The 17,769-nt window shown below is 52.5% G+C and overlaps 2 protein-coding genes across 2 annotated transcripts; both read left to right on the top strand.

Moving 5' to 3' along the window:
- Positions 1-829: 829 nt before the first annotated feature.
- Positions 830-1,566, top strand: LOC117999896 (double homeobox protein A-like). Its single transcript, XM_034989296.1, has 2 exons — positions 830-909; positions 1,110-1,566. The coding sequence occupies exons 1-2, from the start codon at positions 830-832 to the stop codon at positions 1,564-1,566; spliced, it is 537 nt and encodes a 178-aa protein (XP_034845187.1).
- Positions 1,567-11,594: 10,028 nt separating this feature from the next.
- Positions 11,595-17,452, top strand: TM4SF5 (transmembrane 4 L six family member 5). The gene is made up of 4 exons (XM_034989406.1): positions 11,595-11,848; positions 16,139-16,219; positions 16,554-16,690; positions 16,884-17,452. Exons 1-4 carry the CDS (start codon positions 11,672-11,674, stop codon positions 17,323-17,325), a joined length of 837 nt encoding a protein of 278 aa, XP_034845297.1. The 5' UTR covers positions 11,595-11,671; the 3' UTR covers positions 17,326-17,452.
- Positions 17,453-17,769: the final 317 nt, after the last annotated feature.

Here is a 17,769-nt window from a genome sequence, read left to right as displayed (position 1 = left end):
TTCAGACCAGAACCCTGGAGAATCTCTTCCGAGAGCCATGCTCTGTTGGGCTGGCACAGAAAGTGCAAAATGCAAATATGCACACAGGGCTTACTCGTGTCCGAGTGTTTTCTGAGCACTTCATTTACATATATGAATAAATGTAATCTTCGTCACAAACCAGTAGGTATTGTTAGTATCCCCCATTTCACAGATGAGGAGACTGAGGCACGGGGAGGTCGTCACTTAACCACAGTGAAGCAAGGGAACCTGGAAACAAATCAGGGAACCCAGCTCTTGAATATGGGCTTTGAACCACTACCCCAAACTGATTCTTGGAAAACCGCGCAACTTCCCAGAACAGACAGGAACGGCTTACGTATGAGAGCCCTTTTCTCCTTCATGATTGGCCATGCAAAGAATCACCAACACTTCTGCCAGTTTTTCTTTGAAATACGTGGAGGGATTTCTGGGAGGCTCCCAGAGTGGATGGGTGAGCTCCCCCGAAAGATCACCACCCCCACCGGGCACTGCCCGCCTCGCTGAGACAGCGGGACGTGGAACGGAATGCGACAAGAGCCAAGCCTTGGGAGTGAGTACAGCGCCTCTTCTATCGATTACAAATGATAAGATATCTTATCGATAACATTTTATATTGATTACATGTTGGATACATTAGGTTAAATAAAATACCTTCTTCGGGGCGCCTGGCTGGCTCCGTCAGAGGACCCTGTGACTCTTGATCTTGGCATCGTGAGTTCGAGCCCCACGGTGGGTGTAGAGCTTACATTAAAAAAATAAATAAGAACAAAATACCGCTGATCCTTAGGCTTCAGAACTCTCTTCCAACATGGCCCAAGACAACTCTCCAAACAAGACCATAACAATGAATCAGAGACGCAGCCACACCAAATTCACAGAAAATCAATTGAAAATCCTCATCAAGGGGCGCCTGGGTGGCTCAGATGGTTGGGCGTCTGCCTTCGGCTCGGGTCGTGATCCCAGGGTCCTGGGATCGGGTCCCGCATCGGGCTCCCTGCTCCTTGGGAGCCTGCTTCTCCCTCTGCCTCTCTCTCTCTCTCTGTCTCTCATGAATAAATAAATAAAATCTTTAAAAAAAAAAAAAAAAAGAAAATCCTCATCAAGGCATTTCACCAAAATCCTTACCCAGGTTACACTACCCAACAAAGACTCGCTTTAGAAATCAACACTGATGAGTCCAGAATCCAGATTTGGTTTCAGAATCGAAGAGCTAGGCACCATTGCCAGAAACAATCAGAACCCGATGAGGACTTAGAATCAAGTCAAGACCAAGATCACTCTGAAGAGGAGATTCAAAGTAGAGAAGACAGACGGTGTCGTACCAGCTACACTTCTTCACAACTACACACCCTCATCGAGACATTTATGAACAACCCTTATCCTGGCATCGATACCAGAGAACAACTTGCTAAAGAAATTGGCATTCCAGAGTCAAGAGTCCAAATTTGGTTTCAAAATCGGAGATCCAGATTCCATGTGCAGAGAAGAAGAGAACCTGATGATCAAGACTCAGAACAGAGACAAGACCAGGAACAGGATCTCTGAATGAGAGAGTTCAAGGCGCCACACCCAACGTGACCTCGAACCCATGACCCCAAGATCAAGAGTCACATCTCTACTGACTGAGCTAGCCTGGTGCCCCTGAAGCAGATATTTTAAAAAGTAAAATATCTGGTCAAATAGGGATTTCTACAAGGAGTGTGGTAATTTTAAATATGCTAAAATTTCAAACCCAGTTAATAAAGTTACATTCCATACAAAAAAAAAAAAAAAGAACAAAGAACAAAATACCTTCTTAAAATTAAAAAAAAAAAAAAAAGAAAAGGTTTAGGTAAGGATCAGATGCCTGAGTTCAAATCCGACTCCCCATTTCTTAGCTTAGGATCTTGGGCAAGTTACCCACCCTCTCTGTGCCTGGTTCCCCGCCTGCCAAAGGGGGACAGTAACAGGACGGTCTCGTGCGTGTAAATGCCGAGAAGGGTCTTCGGCGTAGAGAGGATTCGGTAGATGCTCTGCATTGCCATCATTATCATAGCAACGTGCCGTAGAGACCAAGCCGAGACAGCGAGCCCCCCACCTTTCAGAAAGATAGCATGCCTTCTAGCTCTGGGTCCACATGGGCCAGGGCATCCGTTGTCCCCTGGGCTTATCCCCAAGTGACGATCTCCTACCCTCCCCCAACCCTGCCCCAAACCACCCGACTCCGCCCTCCGTATGGCCTCTGCCCTCTTGCTCTCATGGAAACTTGGCTCTGCAACTCTTGGAGGAGACTGTTGTGGTCTCTCCCACATTCCACATATCCTGAGGTGAGGCAGGTGTCTTTCTTCCTCCCTGCTCTGGCTTCCAAAAAATTTCCCTTTCCTTCAAAACCCCAGGCTCTTTGAAGAACACACCAGCAGGCTGAGTGTCATCCATCACCCCCCCCCCCCACCCCCCCCAGCTTGCAAGCATCTTCCGGCGTCTACGCACTTGGTGGAGGGCTCAAGCATTTGGCTGATGTTCACTTCTCCACCGTGAGGCATGATGTCTTCATTCGTGTAGACCAAGACAGCCACTTCTGCAATCCGCCCAGCACCCCACCAGATCCCCGTCCCCTGTGCACCTCTCCCCACCCCAGCCACACACTCCAAAGGCCGAGCCCTAGGGCCCTGGTGTTATCAGGAGCCATGCTACTCCCAGCCTCCTGATTTCAAGCACCCCGCCGCTCTCCATTCTCCCAGCGCCCTCTCTGCTACCCTCAGTTCCACGAGGTCACTGTCCCCCACCCTCTGCGGGTCTTCATGTCTGGCTTCGCCCCGTGTACACCCATCCATCCCGGTGCAGACACTCCCAGTTCTCCTGGCCTCTCCCTCCATCTTGCTTGCAAAACCCCAGGTGTGTCTGAACCAGGCTCCACCCGCTGTGGGGGTTTGCCCGAGTTGCTGCACATGGCTGGAGAGAGACTCCGGGGCCGGATCTCGGGGTGAGTCTGCCGCGCTGAGTCACAGGGAGGCTCTCAGCTCTGCCCGGCTGTCCCTCTGAAGTTATCATTTCATACGGCTTCTCTCCCCAGATGGCAGCACCTCGCCATCCTTGGCCAGCGATCCTAGTTCTCGTGTTTCCGGAAAAGAAACACCCCATCTTGCTACCAGGGTTTCTCATCATGACGGTTGCCTGCAAATTCCTTTTCTTCTATTTGTGTCTCGGTCTTTGATGTTGAATTTGTCCCTCCAATGTCTTGGTCACCCTTTCTCCATTTCATGTCTCCACCACCCCAATGGAAGTGCCCTCGTCGAGATAATCTTGCCAGACCCCAGTGGTCAGTTCTCTCCGTCTCGGGAGCATTTAACATGGCCTTGGCCTCCAGGACTGACGCTGTCCTGGTCTTCCTCCCACCTTGCCCGGACACCCTGTGCTGGCCCCTCCTCCTCTTGCCCATCTCTGAGCCTCTCTCCTCTTTTCTCGACTCCCCTCCCTCTCCCAGCCCTGCCCCACTCCTGCCTCCCCCTGCTTCCTCACTTTGATAAACGGCCCCCTCATCCCTTCACCAGGTCCAAATCTTGGGCTCAGCTCCCTCTTCACCTCTTCAGCTCGGACCACTCCACCTCTCTGCCGTGCCTTCCACGGGCCATGCTGGTCTCCGCAGGGCCTTTGCACATGCTGCTGTCTGCACTGCAACACTCTGCTTCCCCAATCCCCCTTCTTTCCGGGCCGCCGCCGCTGCAGAGAGGCCTTCCCTGGCCTCCCTAGTGGAAGTCGTCCTCAACGGCTGTTACTCTAGCTCCTAAACTCATTCTATTTTTCTTCACAACTCATCACTACCTGGATTTGTGCGTTTATCGGCTGACGCGCTCACTGCTTACCTCTCCCAACTGAACCCCCAGCATATTCAACGATGCCTAGTGTAGCGTGAGTACTCCGTACCTCTTTGTTGTGAAGGGGAAAAGGAGAGACGGGAGAAAGGGAGAAATATTACACGGGTATGTGAAAGGCCCCAGAAAGCTGGTTTGGGATAAAGCCAGCTTAACTCTTGGCCCATCCCCTCTGCGTACTGCATCAGTCCCGTCGGTGAGGCGACATGGTGATTACAAGTGCGAGAATTGGAGTCTGACAAGCCCGAGTGCAAGTCCCGGCTTGACCGCTCCCTGCTGTGTGGTCTTAGGCAAGTTACTCAGTCTCTCTGAGCCACATACACTCATTCTGCCCATATTTGCTGAGTGCCTACCTTACAACAGAAGCACCGTGCTGTGCCTATTGTGAGGATTATGTAAGATAAAGTATGACGTGTCTCTGGCACCACGCCTGACTACTCATCAGTACTCAGTCACCTGGTGTTATCAGCGCTTCAGGTTTTGCTGTGGCCCTATTCTCATTGTCTGTTTATAGTCATCTGAAGTTTACAATTTGGATTTTCCCATTGATCAAAAACTTATTTAGGACAGGGGCACCCGGCTGGCTCCGTCAGAAGAGCGAGGGACTCTTGATCTCGGAGTCGTGGGTTCAAGCATCGCGTTCAGTGTAGGGATGACTAAAAAAAATAATAAACTTTGAAAAAAATTTATTTAGGACAGTTTTGGGGTTCTTCAGGGTTGGGTTTTGTTACCTAAACATTGGGAAGTTTCTGGTTTATTGCCTCGTGGTCAGAGAATGTGGCCAGTACAATTTCAGGTTTGAGGAATTTGGTATTTCTTTCAGAGCCTAATATCTGATCCATATTTGTGACTGTTTCCTGGGCATCAGAGAGGGTGTGTTCTCCATTTATGAGATACAAAGGTCAATAAATATCATCTGACTCAAGCTCCAGGATGAAGACTTCATGTTCACTGCTGTATTTCTGGGATCTAGAAATAGGCCTGGGGCACATTATACAGGTTCAATAAATATTTGTTGAATGAGTGGTTAATTAATCAATCAACCTTATAATCACTTAGATTCTCAATACCTTTGTACCTTTGCGTATTTTTTCCTACTTCATCTGCCAAAGGCTGGTGAGTTATGTTACAGTTTCCCATACTGTTATATTTCTGACAACTTCGCAGTTTATTGCTAACTATTTGGGCTTTATATATTTTCACACAATATAACCTAGTGCCTGTAGGTTTATGGATGTTACATAACAATTGTAAATACATGCCCACACCAACATACAATGACCCTTTAACAAAACACGATCCGTACCATACGGTTTAATTGTTACGCATTTGTTATTTCGAAGGAACAACACAATAAAAATTTTTTTTTAATTTTTAAATGACAAATGAAAAAATAAAAATAAAAAACCCCCAACACAATAACAAAATCCAAAATGCAGAAAAGTGCCTTTTCATGGACACCAAGAGGAAGTCCCCTCCCCTTCCTGTGTCCCATCACCCTGCCCCTCCCCGAGGCCAACCCCACTAACACAGTTTTGCCAATCAGCTTCATTTGAAAACACTAATGTTTTTCATGAAGGAGTTTAAAATACTTACACGAATTGTTATGTGTTTCACATAATGAGTCACCTTATTTTATGCTTTCTGTTTTTCCTCGATGCTTTATCTTCTACGTGGATTGAGTCTGCTTTGCTTTGATCTCCTCCCGAGCTTTGGAAGGCACACACCCCATTTCATGTGTCTCTAATGTTTTCCTTTAAAATTTTAAAAGCATTTTTAGGGGCGCCTGAGTGGCTCAGTCGTTAAGCATCTGCCTTCGGCTCAGGTCATGATCCCAGGGTCCTGGGATCAAGCCCCGCATCAGGCTCCCTGCTCTGCGGGAAGCAAGCTTCTCCCTCTCCCACTCCCCCTGCTTGTGTTCCCTCTCTCGCTGTGTCTCTCTCTGTCAAATAAATAAAAATAAAATCTTTAAAAAAATAAAAAATAAAATAAAAAAATAAAATTTTAAAAGCATTTTTAAAAAGATTTTACTTATTTATTTGAGAGAGAGAGAAAGCACAAGCAGGGGGAGGGGAAAAGGGAGAGGGAGAAGCAGACTCCCCGCTGAGCAGGGAGCCCAATGTGGGGCCCGATGCCAGGACCCCGGGATCACGACCTGAGTCAAAGGCAGACAGGCAGACACTCAACCAACTGAGCCATCCAGGCTCCCCTGAAAAACATTTTTAACTTGTATTTCTTGGTGCGAAGTCGAGAGTAAAATAATGAACCAAGAGTCTCCTCAATTAAATCAAGAAGTTAAACACATCCCCAGATAATGTTGATGAAATTACTGATACGGGTGGCCGTCATGGCTCGAATCTGGCCCCACGCTCGGCCGGGAGATTTCTGCACCTGTTAGGGTCCAACTGTGGCCCCTGAAAGGTCCTATGTGGAAGTCCTGGCCACCAGGACCTCAGAACGGGGCCGTATCCAGAGATCGGTCTCCACGTTGGCCTTCGGGCCTCCAGAACAGGGAGAGTACGTTTCCACTGTTCAAGCCCCCACGTCCGGGGTACGTGGTTAGGGCAGCTCCAGTGGATGAATCATCACCCCAAATAACCCGCCAAAGGGGAACCTACGGAGGGGCCTGCGCGGCCCGCCTTCCCAGCCGGGCTGCCATCTGCTGGTGACTCTTTCTGCGGCTCAGTGGTCCCCAATTTAGGGAGATGGCCCTGGGCAAGGAGTGACCCCGAAACGAATGGACAGTTGACCCTTGGACAACACGGTTTTGAACGGCGCGGGGCCGTTGATACACGGGTTTTTCCAGTCGATACAGCGCGGAGCTCTAAGTGCATTTTCCTTGTGGTTCTCTCAATCACATGTTCTCTTACTTTACTGTAAGAATACAGCACGGAATATAGAAAAGACGTGTTCATCGACTGTGTGTTAGCAGAAGGGCTTCTGGCGACGGTGGGCTATCAGTGGTTAAGCCGTTGGGAGGGTCAGAAGTTGCACATGGGTTTTCGACGGCGAGCCCCCCCACCCCCACGTCACTTGTCACCTGGACTGTGGGACAGCCTCCCGACCCCTGGTCTCCCTGCTTGCACCTCCCCCTTACAATCCCTGCTCCAGACACCACCAAAACGGCCCCTTTAAAACAAATAGAATCGGGGCGCCTGGGTGGCTCAGTCATTGAGCATCTGCCTTTGGCTCAGGTCATGATCCCAGGGTCCTGGGATCGAGCCCCACATCGGGCTCCCTGCTCGGCGGGGAGCCTGCTTCTCCCTCTCCCACTCCCCCTGCTTCTGTTCCCTCTTTCGCTGTGTCTCTCTCTGTCAAATAAATAAAAATAAAATCTTTTAAAAAAATAAAATAGGGGCGCCTGGGTGGCTCAGTCGTTGAGCGTCTGCCTTCGGCTCAGGTCATGATCCCAGGGTCCTGGGATCGAGCCCTGCATCGGGCTCCTTGCTCAGCGGGGAAGCCTGCTTCTCCCTCTCCCACTCCTCCTGCTTGTATTCCCTCTCTCACTGTGTCTCTCTCTGTCAAATAAAAATAAAATCTTAAAAAAAATAAATAAATAAAATAAGACAAATAGAATCATGTCACCCCGTTGCTTAGAACCCTCCAGAGTCCCCTAAACGCCTCTGAAGGCCCCACGAAACCCAGCCCCTGCCTTCCTCTCTGTCCGCACCTCCGACCCCTCACCCCAATCCTAATCACACTAGCCTCCGGGGGCCCCCAGAGCCTCTGCCCAGAGCCTGCCGGCCTCCTGAGCCACGCCAGCCTCCACGACCTCTCCTCCCGTCCTCCGGCCTCCCCTCTCCAAGCAAAAGCGACAGAGAGTCATGGTCAGGAGCTCAGACCCTGGAGCCAGGTTTCCTCGTTCGCAGCACAGGGGTGATGCTAACCCTTCCAGTTCCTCGTGGGTGGTTACGAGAAGGATGGGAGTCAAGATGCATCGAATGCTCAGAGCCTGGCAAACAGCTTCGCCAGGACAACGATGTTAGTTCCTGTTACCATGTCCTGCAGGCCCGCTGCTAACGTCTGTAGGCCCCAGCTCACACACCTGCACCCAGCTCCCCATCCACTTCCGCTGACACGGAATTGTAATTCCCGCTTGCTCAGCCGGCTACAGAACTTTCAAAAACGTTCTCATGGGCCGGGAGGGGCTCGGCGGTGCAGTATTTGCGAAATGCAGGCCCCTACAGCCTCACTTCCCACAGCACTTTTTTTTTTTTTTAAGATTTTATTTATTTGCGAGAGAGAGAATGAGAGACAGAGAGCGTGAGAGGGAGGAGGGTCAGAGAGAGAAGCAGACTCCCTGCTGAGCAGGGAGCCCGATGCGGGACTCGATCCCAGGACCCTAGGATCATGACCTGAGCCGAAGGCAGTCGCCCAACCAACTGAGCCACCCAGGCGCCCCTTCCCACAGCACTTTAACGAGGCGCCCCAGGTGGGGAGAGGGGTATGGAGTCAGGCTGGAGGAGCCCTGGGCTAGGAGCGCGGGCCTCCTGCATCCGGCTCTGTGGCTCCGATTCCCTGAGCCCTGGATCCGGAGCCGCGGCCGCCCGCCTCTCTTAGCCCCGGCCTCCGTGTCTGTTCTTCATCAGCCCGAATTCCTAGTAGATCGCCTTCCTCCCCAAGTGCAGGAGGGGCCCTGAGTCTCGCTCAAGCTCAGACACCTGCAACTGCACCACCACCTGTTACTCTGCCTCTCCCGAAGGAGAAATGCGGCCAGTTAAGCCTTAACGCGATGCTTTCTTAACGCTTAAAATGTGTATTTTATGTTAATTTCAAGCCCTTTGAAAAATCACCCTGGCACATGCCAGGGGAAGAGAGCTACACGCAAAATAACCTCCAGTTGTCCTATTTCCAACGTGTCTTCAGGCTGACTCCCGAATCGCGTCCTGATCGAGTTACCGATGTCTTCGGCGTTTGCCACCCGATCCCGTGCTCTGTGCGATTGATCATTGATCATCGACCATCAGCGGGGGGCCCTGCTGAGGCAGCATTTCCCAGGAGCCCCCACGACCGTCCCCAGTGGCGCCTCCCAAGCCGCTGCTCCTTTCCTGGTTCTGCAGGTGCTGGCCACAGGGCGGACTCTCGCGCTCACCAAATCTTCGCCCCACTACTTCGTTTCTGTGCCTTTCTCAACGCCTTAGCCTTTTGTCTCCACCTGAAAACACAGTGTAAGCTTTTTGAAGACTTTGTAAGAGGGAGATGTAACCGACATAAGGCTCCATAGGTTTAACGGGGACCACGTAATGATGTGATACATGCATTTACCGTGAACCGATCCCCAACAGAAGTGTACTTGACATCCAACACCTCACATTGATGCAATTCTTTTTTTCTTGTGATGAGCACTTTTAAGATCTACTCTCTTGGGGCGCCTGGATGGCTCAGTTGGTTAAGCATCTGCCTTCAGCTCAGGTCATGATCCGAGGGTCCTGGGATCGGGCCCCGCATCGGGCTCCCTGCTCGGCGGGGAGCCTGCTTCTCCCTCTCCCACTCCCCCTGCTTGTGTTCCCTCTCTCGCTGTGTCTCTCTCTGTCAAATAAATAAATAAAATCTTTAAAAAAAAAAAATCTACTCTCTTAGCTTGGAGACTTTTTTTTTTTCTTTTTTTTAAACCAGACTTCTTTTCTGGAGCAGTTTAGGGCCACTAAATTGAGTGGAAAGTATGGAGTGTGTCCATTACACCCCCAGGGCCCCCCCGCCCCCCACCACGGTCAACGCCTACCCCCAGCATGGTGTATGTGTTACAGTCAGGGAACCTACACAAACTCATCATTATCACCCAAGGCCACAGTTTATGGTGGGGTTTACTTTCGGTGTTGGACACTCTGTGGGTTTTGACAAACGCGTATCATGACCTGGCTTCACCATGAGAGCGTCACACAGAATAATTTCACTGCCCCAAACGTGCACTCTGCTCTGTCCATCCATCCCTCTCCTCTCCCCAGCCCCCCGCACCCGCGGCCCTTTTTACCGTCCCCAGAGTTTTGCCTTTTCCAACGCATCCTAGGGCTGGAATCACGTGGTACGTGGCCTTTTCAGATTGGCTTCTTTCACTTAGCATTATGCAGTTCAGTCTCATTTATGTCTTTTTGTGGACTGAAAGCTCATTGCTTTTTAGCGCTAAACAATAGCGTACTGTCCTGATGGACCACAGTCTATTTATCCACTCACCTACCACGGGGCATCTTGGGTGCTTCCAAGTTTTAGCAGTCCAGAATAAAGCCGCTATAAACATCGTGTGCAGGTCTTTGTGTGGACCTAGGTTTTTGACTCATTTGGGTAAATACCTAAAAGTCCGATTGTGAGATTGTATGGTGAGCATGTTTGGTTTTATAAGAAACTGCCAGATTTTCTTCCAAAGTGGCTGCACCATGTGGCATTCCCACCAGCAGGGACTGAGAGTTTCTGTCTCCCCACATCTTCATCAGTGCTTAGTATTGTCAACATTTCGGATTTTGGCCATTCTTGTAGGTGTGTGTCAGTGTCCCATTGTTATTGGGGTATTTGCAGTTCCTTAATGACATGACGTGGAACTTCTTTTTATATGCTATTTGCCACCTGGACATCCTCTTTGGTGAGGTGTCTATTTGGGTCTTTTGCCCAATTTTTTAATCGGGTTGTTCTTTTTTTTATTGTTGAGTTGTTGCTCTTTTAAAGATTTTATTTATTTATTTGAGAGAGAGAGAGAGCACATGAGCAGGGGGAGGGAGAGGGAGAAGCAGACTCCCCACTGAGCAGGGAGCCTGACGTGGGGGCTCGATCCCAGGACCCCAAGATCATGACCCAAGCGGAAGGCAGACGCTTAACCAACTAAGCCACCCAGGCATCCCCTAAGAATGCTTTGTATGTCCTGGGTAACAGTCTTTGATTAGCTGTGTCTTTTGCAAATACTTCCTCCCAGTCTGTGGCTTGTCTTCTCATTCTCCTGACCGTGTCTCCTGCAGAGCACAAGTTTTTAATATTAATGAAGTCCAGCCTATCGATGACTTCTTTATGAATCATGCTTGAAAGTTAGTTCTACCTTTGGGCGTTTTGATTACCTGAACCAATAGATTCCCTTTTGGTTTCAGTAGAGTTGGGTTTTCTGTTATTTTGTATTTATTTCCTTAAAATGGACTCTGGGCGCAGCATACAATAAACCATGGACATCTTTACAACTGTTAATATAATTTTTAGGATTTATATGTATTTTTCTCTTTAAGAGGCTTTTCTTGGGCGCCCGGGTGGCTCAGTTGGTTAAGCGACTGCCTTCGGCTCAGGTCATGATCCTGGAGTCCCGGGATCGAGTCCCGCGTCGGGCTCCCTGCTCGGCGGGGAGTCTGCTTCTCCCTCTGACCCTCCCCCCTCTCATGTGCTCTCTCTCATTCTCTCTGTCTCAAATAAAAAAAAAAAGCACAGCCCAGTTTACAAAACACTCCTCACACGGTCCCATTCCATCCGCATGACCTACCACACAAGACATGGGGTCACTCCAGCCTTCATGCCCTCGAAGCCACGGGGACTCAGGCTTGGTGCCAGGCTGAGTCCCAAAGCCGGTGAGGAGCTCACGGGGAGGGGGATGCTGAGAGCTGCAGGTGCATGCAGGAAAGGAGCAAGAGTACCCACCGACCTCAGGCCACTTCCTCCGTGTCAAGCTCCCCACCCCCTCCACCGTCACCTCCTCTTTGCCCAGTCTCCTGCCTCCCTCTCTTATCTCTCCCAAACCTTTGTACTTTGCTCCAGGCTTGTTTTTTTTTTCTGGACCTGGGAACCCCGGGCTCACTTGCACGCAGGGCTCACATCCTCGTGGCTGCCTCACCATGTGCACTGGAAAGTGTTCCCGCTTCGTGGGGCTCTCCCTCATCCCCCTGTCCCTGACCTGCATCGTGGCCAACACCCTCTTGCTGGTGCCTCAGGGCAAGACCACCTGGACCAACACCAGAGACCTCAGCTTGCAAGTCTGGCTCATGGCTGGCTTCCTGGGCGGGGGCCTGATGGTGAGTGGGCTGGACGCCACTGGGCAGTGGGGTCCTGAGCGCGGGCAGAGGGGAGAGGGGTGGGGCCGGGTGCCAGTGGCCTGGCGGGGGCTTGGGGCCTCCCAGCCTGCCCCAGATAGTGAGCACCTGTGAGTTCAGCACCTGAGCTGAACGTGCATGGGAAAAGAGAAGGAAGGAAGGAAGGAGCCTCTAAGCAGCTTCCCTTCTGGGTAGGGAGGGCGTCCTACCTGTCCCTCCCAGCCCTTGCCCTGCAGCAGATGCTAGGGCACCGCTGGGAAGAGCTAGCTGTGGGGCGCTGATCAGGGCAAGATGATAACAGGCATGGAGTGTGGGTGTGGGGATGCTGGAGTCAGGAGCAGGGTCACAGCCCCGTCATTCTACCTGTCGCCTCCATGTCCCCTCACTGGCGGCCCACACTTCTGGATGGCCACCCAGTGCTGCACCAACCCAGAACTCAGGTCAGCGTGGTGGAGAAGGTGCCCCAGGTCTTCCCGGAGACTCGCATCTGTCACAAGTGGGGGCAGGGGAGACGTCTCTCCCGGACCTCCTCGTCCCCATCCTCCAACCCCTCCCTGTTCAGGGGAACTTCTGGAAGGTCAGGGTAGTTTAACAGCATCATGGGATGAAGACAGGAGACCTACCCAGCAGGGTTCCTCACTACTCAGATGAACCCCACCACCCATGGATGAAAGTCCCCGGATGGACGAAGGTCCCTGGGACAAGGGCTCACCTTCCTTTGCCTCTTTCTCTGGCCACAGAGACATTCCTCCCTACACACTCCCCCAGTGTCACACTGCACTCCTCTCCAGCCCGCCACGCCCACCTCCCTGCAATCTAACCAGCCTGCCTGGGGGTGGGGATCCCCATGCCGGGCATGCCCCCCACCCATGCTCATTCCTAGCTGCCCTCTTCCCACCTCCAGGCCTGAGCCGCTCGCCCGCTCAGTCAGTCCCTGCTGCTCCCCGGGGACGCAGGCCGCGTCCCTGCTCTCCCTGGAGCTGGGTTCCCGCTGCAGAGAACGCAGTATCATGGAAGCAGGAATGGGCAATCCATGAGAGCAAGGACTGCCTGTTTCGCTGGCTCCGTGTGCCAGGTACCTGCCTAGTCCAGTGCCCTGTACTTGACGGGCACTCGATTAATCCTCGGTGAGCAAAGTAAACAAATGAGCAAGATGGTTTCAGACAGGAGTAGGTACGACCAAGGAAACAAAGCGCATGCTGGGAGTGGGCACTGTTTATAGCATTTTTTTCCCTAAACATCATCTTCTATCCCCTTTGAATTTCACTTGTAGGCAAGAGAGTATACGTTTTTTTTAAAGATTTTATTAATTTATTTGAGAGAGAGAGAGAGTGAGCACAAGCAGGGGGAGGGGCAGAGGGAGAAGCAGGCTTCCCGCTGAGCAGGGAGCCCGATGCGGGGCTCGATCCAGGACCCTGGGATCATGACCTGAGCCGAAGGCAGATGCTTAAGGACTGAGCCACCCAGGCGCCCCAGCCCAGTGAATTTTTACAGTGGACCCACCATGTACCCAGCACTCAGACCAAGATACAGGTCATTACCAGAATCCCAGACAGGCCTCCCACACCAGGCGCTACACCCACGAGAGTCCCCGCTACCCTGATTTCTAGCCCCGCAGGCTAGTTTTGCCTGTTCAGCACTTTATATAAATAGAATCATCCAGTATAACAATTTTGTGTCTGGCTTCTCTAGCTCAATATATGTTTGTGAGGTTCTTCCGTATCATTATGTAGACACATAGTCTATTATTTCTGGTGCATTCCAGTGTGTGAAGAGGCCGCAAATTAATTTAAACATCCTACTGTCGATGGCCTTTTAGATAGGCCGCAGCTTGGGTTTGTTACAAGTAATGCTGCTCTAAACATTCCTGTAAATGTCTTTAGGTGAAGTTCTGTTTGTGTTGCTGTTGGATGGATACTTAGGGGGTGAAACTGTTAATTCTTAAGGTGTGCAAGTATTCAGTGCTGATAGATACTGCCAAAAAGTTTTCTGAAGTTCTTATCCCAAGTTCATTCCCACTAGCAAAACAGGAGAGCTTTAGTTGCTCCATACCCTGCTGGATTTAGAAGGTCCCCCTGGTTGCTGTGTGGAGGAAGAGCTGGAGGGGAACTGGTGACGTAAGAGCAGACGGAGGTCACTGTGGTTGTCCGGGAGAGTTGATAATGGCTGGGAATGGGCCAGGGGCCAAGGAAGCAGATGGGAGCTATAAACTCAGTGCTTCCTTCCGCGCTTACCGTGACCCTTCTCTTGACAGTAAGACAGAGGAGCTCAGATGACAAAAGGAACTTAAACACTTTAAGGAAGTAGAAATCTCAAAGAGGTAGCTGGTCATTCGAAACTGGTCAATCCCAAAGGCAATTCTAGGTGTCTCTGGATCCTGGAGCTTCCCAGTTAAGTGTCCTACCCAGAGAGGCGAAGCAAAGGGGCCAGCACTGGTTCTAGACCTGCCGGGGGGCGTGGAAGAGAGGAGAGGGAGCATGCAGCAGAACTCCGCTCAGCTCCCTATGAGGTCACGATGTGTGAGATAACAGAATCAAAACCCTCAGCCCCACCGCTAGGGAAGAATAAAATGCTGCCTGGGGCGCCTGGGTGGCTCAGTTGGTTAAGCGACTGCCTTCGGCTCAGGTCATGATCCTGGAGTCCCTGGATCGAGTCCCGCATCGGGCTCCCTGCTCGGCGGGGAGTCTGCTTCTCCCTCTGACCCTCCCCCCTCTCATGTGCTCTCTAGCTCATTCTCTCTCTCATATAAATAAATAAAATCTTTAAAAATAAATAAATAAATAAATAAATAAAATGCTGCCTGGTGCGCTCTGTACCACACCAGCCGCACAGGGAGGCAAAGATCAAGAAGCTGTGGAATTCCAGAGGCGGGCGACAGGCGAAGAACCTGGCGCCATGCGAGACATTAAGGCTAGAGCCAAAGCGAGGAGCCTCAAATGCCTTCCTGGAGCTCAGTCGTTTGTTTGTTTTAAGACTTTATTTATTTATTTATTTATTAGAGAGAGCGTGTGTGTGCACGTGAGTGGGGGGAAGGACGGGGGAGAAGGAAACGAAGAATCCCAAGCAGACTCCACGTTGATCGCAGAGCCCAACGTGAGGCTCAATCCCACGACCCTGAGATCATGACCTGAGCCGAAAACCGAGAGGCGGCCGGTCCACCGACTGAGCCACCCAGAGCGTAGTCTTGATGGGCTACTCTCTGAGGACACCCTGAAGGCTTTGGGCAGAGAAAAGCCCCTGCTGAAAGCTAAGTTCACTGTGGTGGGAGCAATGGAGGATGGAGTGTTCAGCCGCATGGGGGCAAGAGATACAGACGACTCGTAGAGAAGCTGAGAAGGTCATCCTTGTGGGAGGTGATAGGGGAGGGGACCGTGCAGACAAAAAGACAGACAGATTGGAAAACCGTTAAAGGAAAAGTCGAGAAGACTTGAGGGCTGGCTGGGTGTAAAGGATTCCAGTTTTCTAGCCTGAAGAATATAAACACCGATGGAGACAAAAAAAGTCACAGGGAGGTGAATTTCGGGAACTTTGGCGGACCTGCGAGGTCAGTATGTGGCTGGTTGGTTTGAGCCGAGACACTGAAAGAAAAATAACCTTCAGCACGTAGATTTGAATCTGGGGGTGAGTACTGTCCCAGAGGACAGGGATGGGCTCTGGGGGGAGGGCCACAGGAGGAAGAAGGACAAGAAGGACCAGGGTCGGACCTTGGGGGTCCTTACACTTCCCATCAGAGCATTCACTAACATCCTCCTCCCCCCTCCACCTAATCCTAGCTCACCAGACACTCCAACACCACTGACCCTTCCTGCTGCCGAGGGGACTTGTAGTTACCAAGCCAGTCTTGACCTCAGGGCAACCTGTTATTTCATTAAATCCTGAGCACAGCCCTGTGAGGTAGGTCTTGAAGACCCAGAGAGATGAATCAATTCATGGAGTGTGAAGTGAGCACAGGTGGGCCTTAACCCCAGGCCCCCTGACTCCGGCTCAGCGGGGCACCTACTAGGTGCCAGGATTTGTGGAGGCTTCCATGACACTGGGCCCTGCCCTCCTGGAGGCTGCAATCTGAACACAGATAAGTAGGCAGGTAGATAATGATAAAGTAGAACCCAAAGGCTCTCGGGGAGTAATGGAGACGAGGTCTTCCTATGGTCCAGAGGGCTGAGGGCATCCCAGGCAGCTCCAGGAGGAAGATGAGCACCCACGCACGATGCACGGAAGGTGTGGAGGATGGGGGGCAGGGGGGCTCGCTGTCACACCGACCCTCCTCCGCAGGTGCTGTGTCCGGGCATCGCAGCGGTTCGGGCAGGGGGCAAAGGCTGTTGCGGTGCGGGCTGCTGTGGAAATCGTTGCAGGGTAAGCCCCAAACGCGGGCAGGACTCGCGGCTGGGTCTCTGAACCGGCCTTCGCAGAGCCACACCTGCCACGGTCCCTCTAGCCACGGGAGCTCCCCCGGCCCAGTCCCAGCTCCGCCTCGCCCCTCCCTCGCCCCCCAACTTCGGCCTCAGGGGGCCTGCAAAGGGCGCCATGACCCCCCACGAACCTCCGCGAGGCTCGTAGGGGCGGCTAAGGCCCAGCCCCGGGCTTTGCGGGGAGCCGAATCTCTCCCGCGCCTGGAGCCGGGCGAGCTAAGGTGCGCGCACGCGGGAGGACGCGGCCCCGCTCACCTCCCCTTGCCCTGCGCATCCAGATGCTGCGCTCCATCTTCTCCTCGGCCGTCGGGGTGCTGGGGGCCATCTACTGCCTCTCGGTGTCGGGAGCCGGGCTCCGAATTGGACCCAAATGCTTAATGGACCGCCGGTGGGACTACCACTTCAGAGACACCGCGTAAGGCTTCGCGCGCCCCCCTTCCCTGCCTTTCCCACCTGGATGGGGAACTCGGGGAACCGGGAACGGGGCGCGCCTTCGCGGGAGCCACCTCCACGTGGGCCAAACCCCGCTCGGCGCCTGCGCGGGGCTGGAGGGAGGGCACTCCGAGCGCCCTACCTCTCCCACGTGACCCTGCCCCCCGACCCCGCAGAGGCTCTTACTTGCAGAACCGGACTCTGTGGGATTTGTGCGTGGAGCCGCCTGGCGTGGTCTCCTGGCATGTGACGCTCTTCTCGCTGCTGGTGGCCGCCTCGTGCCTGGAGATGGTGCTGTGCGGGGTGCAGCTGGTGAACGCCACCCTCGGGGTCCTCTGCGGCGATTGCAGGAAGAAGGAGGTGGGGCGGCGAGGGCGGGAGCTGGAGCGAGAGGCTCCGTGCTCCCTGGCTGCGTCCTCACCTTCTCTTTTCCGCAGGGCGCCCCTCGCTGAGGCTGCGCTGACCGGCCTGCCCGCTCCTGGACGCGCGCCTGGCCCACCCCGCCCTGGAAATAAACCTTTGAACCCTCGTGCGCGTCTCACACGGTGCCTTCAGGTACAGAGGGCCTGGGGGCGCTCCTGCGTGGGACCCCTGCAAGTGCTAGCAAGGAGGTACTGAGCTGTCGGTGTAAACAAGACAGGCAAGTTCTGTGCGCTCAGAGAATCTAAGAACCCAGGGGTCTAGGATGGGTACCTTTTTTTGAAAAGGCAATAGATTGCTTCACTTTTTACAAAACACGCTGGTAAGGGGATAGGTATTGGCTGCTGGAGGGACTCTTTAAGACAAGGTGAAGTCTGAGAAAGTGAAATTGGAGCCGAAATCTGGTGAATGGGTTAGCCATCTGGGTAGCTGGGGGGTTCCAGGCGGGGAGCAGCAAGGACAAAGGTCCCAGGCGGAAATCCGTACGTGGAAAAGCCACTCTTTAACTTTTGTAGGGAAAGGAAGGAAACTGTGGAAAAGACAGATCAGCTTAAGCTCTAGAAAATGAAAGCTTAGGAGGTTTTAGCTTTATCGCCGCCTAACTTGGTAGGAGTTTCTCAATCTGAGGTCACTGGTAGTTCA

The sequence above is a fragment of the Mirounga leonina genome, unplaced genomic scaffold, assembly GCF_011800145.1.
Source record: "Mirounga leonina isolate KUSES-001 unplaced genomic scaffold, KU_Mleo_1.0 Mir_488, whole genome shotgun sequence".
NCBI classification, from domain to species: domain Eukaryota; kingdom Metazoa; phylum Chordata; class Mammalia; order Carnivora; family Phocidae; genus Mirounga; species Mirounga leonina.
The sequence above is the reverse complement of the archived record's forward strand: the minus strand, read 5'-3'. Positions and strand labels throughout refer to the sequence as shown.

Bases quoted from the DNA above. Each gene is read 5' to 3' on its own strand.
- LOC117999896 (XM_034989296.1), top strand. From the start codon at position 830: ATGGCCCAAGACAACTCTCCAAACAAGACCATAACAATGAATCAGAGA. The intron at 910-1,109 runs GAAAATCCTCAT...AAAAAAAAAAAA, and splicing joins AAATTCACAGAAAATCAATT to GAAAATCCTCATCAAGGCAT.
- TM4SF5 (XM_034989406.1), top strand. From the start codon at position 11,672: ATGTGCACTGGAAAGTGTTCCCGCTTCGTGGGGCTCTCCCTCATCCCC. The intron at 11,849-16,138 runs GTGAGTGGGCTG...CCTCCTCCGCAG, and splicing joins TCCTGGGCGGGGGCCTGATG to GTGCTGTGTCCGGGCATCGC. The intron at 16,691-16,883 runs GTAAGGCTTCGC...CCGACCCCGCAG, and splicing joins TACCACTTCAGAGACACCGC to AGGCTCTTACTTGCAGAACC.